This window comes from Poecilia formosa, unplaced genomic scaffold (assembly GCF_000485575.1).
Source record: "Poecilia formosa unplaced genomic scaffold, Poecilia_formosa-5.1.2 Scaffold877, whole genome shotgun sequence".
NCBI classification, from domain to species: Eukaryota; Metazoa; Chordata; class Actinopteri; order Cyprinodontiformes; family Poeciliidae; genus Poecilia; species Poecilia formosa.
In genome coordinates this window covers 55,956-61,513 of record NW_006800816.1, presented here as the reverse complement: position 1 = coordinate 61,513, position 5,558 = coordinate 55,956, and the positions used below count along the sequence as shown (strand labels likewise).

The window sequence follows — 5,558 nt, the reverse complement described above, 5'->3', positions numbered from 1 at the left end:
CATCCATCCATCCATCCCTCCATCATCCATCCATCCATCCATCCATGCATCCATCCATCCATCCATGCATCCATCCATCCATCCCTCCCTAGAGGTTTAGGAGGTGTGAATGTTTTGGTCACCAGTCTGTCACAAACTGTGTTTATGCAACTAAATATTAGTTTATGATTCTCAGGAGAGATGAAGCTTTCAGCATTTATTAGTTTGTTTTTGAGTTTGTAAAGAAATATCAACACTGCTGTTTTTAAACACTGTATTTCTTGACTTTCTGTAAAATATTCTGATATTCAATTAATTTTTCTTTTTGGCTTTGAAATAAAATGTGCAGTGACTCCACTGTATTTGTGTTCATAAAATAACATTTATTTGAAGAATTTTGAGGTTTACTCGCCTTTATAAACACCATTATGAACATAACTGAATATATGTGTGTGTGTGTGTACGCGTGTGTGTGTCTCTGTGTGTGCAGGGCAGCAGGCTGTGGTGGGCCCAGTGTGTGTGTGTTGGTGTCTCAGTGTGTGTTACGGCTCTCAGAGTGTGTGTTCTCAGAAGATGGAGAGGAAACGGCGTGTTGTGTGTGACTGACCGCTCAGAGATGCACACCGGATACACACACTCTGAGGCTACACACACACAGGGACACACACACCCAGAGGACCCGGAGCCCCTCCCCCTCTCTACACAGGGACACACACACCCAGAGGACCCGGAGCCCCTCCCCCTCTCTGGCCCCGCCCACTCTGACCAGCTGCTGATGGGCCTGGAGGAGGCGGAGCCTGAGGAGCTTCCTGTCCAATCAGGAGGGAGAATTAAACACTCCAGCGTCATCAGCTACCAGGTAGGAGGCCTCTGATTGGTTGTTTTTATTTAGGAGGCCTCTGATTGGTTGTTTTTATTTAGGAGGCCTCTGATTGGCTGATTTTATCTAGGAGGCCTCTGATTGGCTGTTTTTATCTAGGAGGTCTCTGATTGGCTGATTTTATCTAGGAGGTCTCTGATTGGCTGATTTTATCTAGGAGGCCTCTGATTGGCTGTTTTTATCTAGGAGGTTTCTGATTGGTTTTTAGTATAATATTAAAGATAACTTTCATATTTTTTTCCATCTGCCAACTCCAGTGTGAACCTGTTCATCTTAGAGCAGGAGATGCCAAATGTAGCGCTGATTTCAGATGCTGTGACTTCCTGTAAAATCAACACAATTTCACATCGTTGATGTGAGGAGCGGCCATATTGAACTGCTAATGGAGGAGCGGCCATATTGAACTGCTAATGGAGGAGCGGCCATATTGAACTGCTAATGGAGGAGCGGCCATATTGAACTGCTAATGGGAGGAGCGGCCATATGAAGTCGGCCTTGTAAATGGTAACTGGGTCAGTTGGAGCTGCACCCAGTTTCCCACTGGGAGATCTGACTTGTGTTCCTGGGGATTGGGATTAGGATTAGGTCATGAGTCAGTCAGAATCTCCCTGTTCCCACTTGAACGCAGCATCATGTCTGTCTGTCTGCACCGGTTGTTTCTACTGTGGGACCCCAGAGGTCATGAACGAACGAATGTATAAAAATTAACTTTGTGTCAAAGTTTACATAAATATTCTCAAACTTTATCCCTGCTGTGAAAATGTGCAGCAGCCAAACAAACTTTATCTGTGAACAATAATAAACTACAAAGAGTCAAAACTCACATAAATCCACTGATTCAGTTATTAGACCAGGAATCAAACCAGATGATTTTATGATTTTAATATTTTATTGTTTAAGCGATGAAACTGGACCTCATTTATCCTCAGACAATAACCTGAAAAATAAAGAAACTAAAGGAAGGTAAAACTTCACTCCAATGTAAATAATAACTTCCTCAGTTTGTCTCATGAAGATGTAACTCATCGTCTGAAAGCATCTGAGGCTCATTTCATTCTGACTGGAGAGAAAACAGGCTGATCAGCAGATGGATCCACCAGGTTCGGTTCTGATCAGGAGACCATCAGGTCCATCAGCAACTGATCCAGGTGAGCCGCTACCTGAGGAGCTTTGGCTCTGATGGAGAACATCTGAGGGATTCAGAGGAGGATTGATCACAGATCAGATCCATCTGATGGTCGATCAGCGTTTAGATTCATCCTAGAGCTCTGAGCAGAACTTAGAGCGGTACCAGCGGTACCGGTACCGGTCCAGCTGCAGCCGTCCTCCAGTGGAGCCGCCCGCTTTGTGAAAGCGCCTTATGGACAGAAAGCGTCTCTACTCTGTGAATGCAGCTCCTGCTGCTGATTCCTGTCTGCAGAGCAAACGTCCACATTCAGAACCTCTCTGGTCTGTAAACCGGCTGGACGCTCTGCTGCTGCAGCAGGTCCGACCCAGACAGCTTTACTGGTTACTGTGGAGGGGTTTCTTAAATTGTTTTTATGAGGCGACACTCTGTCCTGAAAGCACCTTTTAAATAACGTAATTATGATTAATATAAATACCATTCTGCTACCAGCCAGGACCGTTGCCATGGTTACTGCTTGGCAGCAGACTTCCAGGTATTTATACTAATTTACATTAATATGTGTTTATGGAGGCGACAGGCGGAGCAACAGCTGCTGGTTCCTGTAAATCAGGGTTAATAAAGGAAAGGTGCGAAGACCCCTTATGATGCACAAGAACTTTGGACTTAGTGTTTCCTCGCCCGGACGCGGGTCACCGGGGCCCCCTCTGGAGCCAGGCCTGGAGGTGGGGCACGATGGTGAGCGCCTAGTGGCCTGGCTTTTACCCACGGAGCCCGGCCGGGCTCAGCCCGAAGAGGAGACATGGGTCCCCCTTCCAACGGGCTCACCACCTGTCGGAGGGGCCAAAGGGGTCGGGTGCAATGTGTTATGGGCGGCAGCCAAGGGAGGGGACCCTGGTGGTCTGATTCTCGGCTGCAGAAGTTGGCTCTTGGGACGTGGAACATCACCTCTCTGGTGGGGAAGGAACCGGAGCCGGTGTGCGAGGCTGAGAGGTTCTGACTAGAAATAGTCGGCCTCGCCTCGACGCATGGCTCTGGTTCTGGAACCAGTCTCCTTGAGAGGGGCTGGACATACTTCCACTCTGGAGTTGCCCAGGGTGAGAGGCGCCGGGCAGGAGTGGGCATACTTGTTGCCCCCCATCTTGGCGCCTGTACGTTGGGGTTTACCCCGGTGAGCGAGAGGGTAGCCTCCCTCCACCTACGGGTGGGGGGACGGGTTCTGACTGTTGTCTGTGCTTACGGGCCGAACAGCAGTTCAGATTACCCACCCTTCTTGGAGTCCTTGGAGGAGGTACTGGGGGTCCCCTCCTGGGGACTCCCTTGTTCTGCTGGGGGACTTCAACGCTTACGTGGGCAATGACAGTGAGACCTGGAGGGGCGTGGTTGGGAGGAACGGCCCCCCCGATCTGAACTCAAGTGGTGTTCTGTTGTTGGACTTCTGTGCTCGTCACGGATTCTCCATCACGAACACCATGTTCAAGCATAAGGGTGTCCATATGTGCACTTGGCACCAGGACACCCTAGGCCGCCGTTCGATGATCGATTTTGCGATCGTTTCGTCGGATCTGCAGCCGAATGTCTTGGACACTCGGGGGGAAGAGAGGTGCGGAGCTGTCCACTGACCACTACCTGGTGGTGAGTTGGCTCCGGTGGTGGGGGAGGAAGCCGGTCAGACCTGGCAGGCCCAAACGTGTAGTGAGGGTCTGCTGGGAACGTCTGGCGGAGTTCCATGTGAGACGGAGCTTCAACTCCCATCTCCGGCAGAACTTTGAACATGTTCCGGGGGAGGTGGGGGACATTGAGTCTGAATGGACCATGTTCCGTACCTCCATTGCCGAGGCGGCTTATTGGAGCTGCGGCCGCAAGGTTGTTGGTGCCTGTCGCGGCGGCAACCCTCGAACCCGTTGGTGGACACCTTCGGTGAGGGATGCTGTCAAGCTAAAGAAGAAGTCCTATCGGGCCTTTTTGGCCAGTGGGACTCCAGAATGGGTCCCACTGCAGCTGATGGGTACCGGCAGGCGAAGCGGCATGCGGCTCCGGTGGTCGCTGAGGCAAAAACCCGGGCGTGGGAGGAGTTTGGAGAGGCCATGGAGAAAGACTTCAGCACGGCTTCGAGGCGACTCTGGTCCACCATCCGGCGTCTCAGGAGGGGGAAGCAGTGCAGCACCAACACTGTTTATAGTGGGGGTGGTGGTGCTGCTGACCTCGACTCGGGACGTTGTGGGCCGGTGGGCGGAATACTTCAAAGACCTCCTCAATCCCACCAACATGCCTTCTGTTGATGAAGCTGAGCCTGGTGTCTCTGGGTCGGGCTCTCCAATCTCCGGGGACGAGGTCACCGAGGTGGTCAAAAAGCTCCTCGGTGGCAGGGCCCCTCTGTGGCAGGGCCCCGGGGGTGGCAGGGCCCCTTGGTGGCAGGGCCCCGGGGGTGGATGAGATTCGCCCGGAGTTCCTTAAGGCTCTGGATGTTGTAGGGTTGTGTTGGCTCACGCAACTCTGCAATATCGCATGGACATCGGGGGCAGTTCCTCTGGATTGGCAGACTGGGGTGGAGGTCCCTCTGTTCAAAAAGGGGGACTGGAGGTGTGCTCCAATTACAGAGGGGTCACACTCTTAAGCTTCCCTGGTAAGGTCTATTCGGGGTTCCTGGAGAGGAGGGTCCATCGGATAGTCGAACCTCAGATTCAGGAAGAGCAGTGTGGTTTTCGTCCTGGTCGTGGAACACTGGACCAGCTCTACACCCTCAGCAGGGTCCTGGAGGGTGCATGGGAGTTCGCCCAACTGGTCAACATGTGTTTTGTGGACTTGGAGAAGGCGTTCGACCATGTCCCCAGGGGATCCTTGTGGGGGGTTCTCCGGGAGTATGGGCTACCGGGCCCTTTGATACGGGCTGTCAGGTCTCTGTATGACTGGTGTCAGAGTCTGGGCCGCATTGCCGATTCTGTTCACTACTTTCATGGACAGAATTTCTAGACCAGCCGAGGTGTTGAGGGGATCTGTTTTGGTGGCCTTAGGATCGCGTCTCTGCTTTTTGGGGATGATGTGGTCCTGTTGGCTTCATCAGATCGTGATCTGCAGCTCTCTCTGGAGCGGTTCCCGGCCGAGTGTGAAGCGGCCAGGATGAGGCTCAGTGCCTCCAAATCCGAGGCCATGGTCTTGAGCCGGAAAAGGGTAGAGTGCCTTCTCCGGGTCAGGGGGGTCGTCCTGCCTCAAGTGGAGGAGTTTAAGTATCTGGGGATCTTGTTCATGAATGGGGGAAGAAGGAAGCAGGAGATCGACAGGCGGATTGGGGCAGCGTCTGCCATGAAGCGGGCGCTGTACCGGTCCGTCGTGGTGAAGAGAGAGCTGAGTCAAAAAGTGAAGCTCCCGATTTACCGATTAATCTACGTTCCTACCCTCATCTATGGTCATGAGCTTTGGGTCATGACCGAAAGAACGAGGTCACGGATACAAGCGGCTGAAATGGGTTTCCTCTGCAGGGTGGCTGGGCTCTCCCTTAGAGAGAGAAGCTCGGTCATCCAGGAGGGACTCAGAGTAGAGCTGCTGCTCCTCCACATCGAGAGGAGCCAGTTG

At 52.4% G+C, this 5,558-nt stretch overlaps 1 protein-coding gene across 2 annotated transcripts in view; it reads left to right on the top strand.

Annotated features, from left to right (window-relative positions):
* ctc1 (CTS telomere maintenance complex component 1) overlaps positions 1-5,558 on the top strand; it is a 76,193-nt gene that overhangs the window by 15,324 nt on the left and 55,311 nt on the right. The window contains exons 7-8 of one of the 2 annotated variants that reach the window (XM_016667030.1): positions 470-655; positions 704-838. In XM_016667030.1, the coding sequence (XP_016522516.1) occupies positions 470-655; positions 704-838 (321 nt within the window). Of the gene's footprint in view, positions 1-469; positions 684-703; positions 839-5,558 lie in introns of both variants that reach the window. The other variant, XM_007543677.2, reaches the window with a different exon arrangement.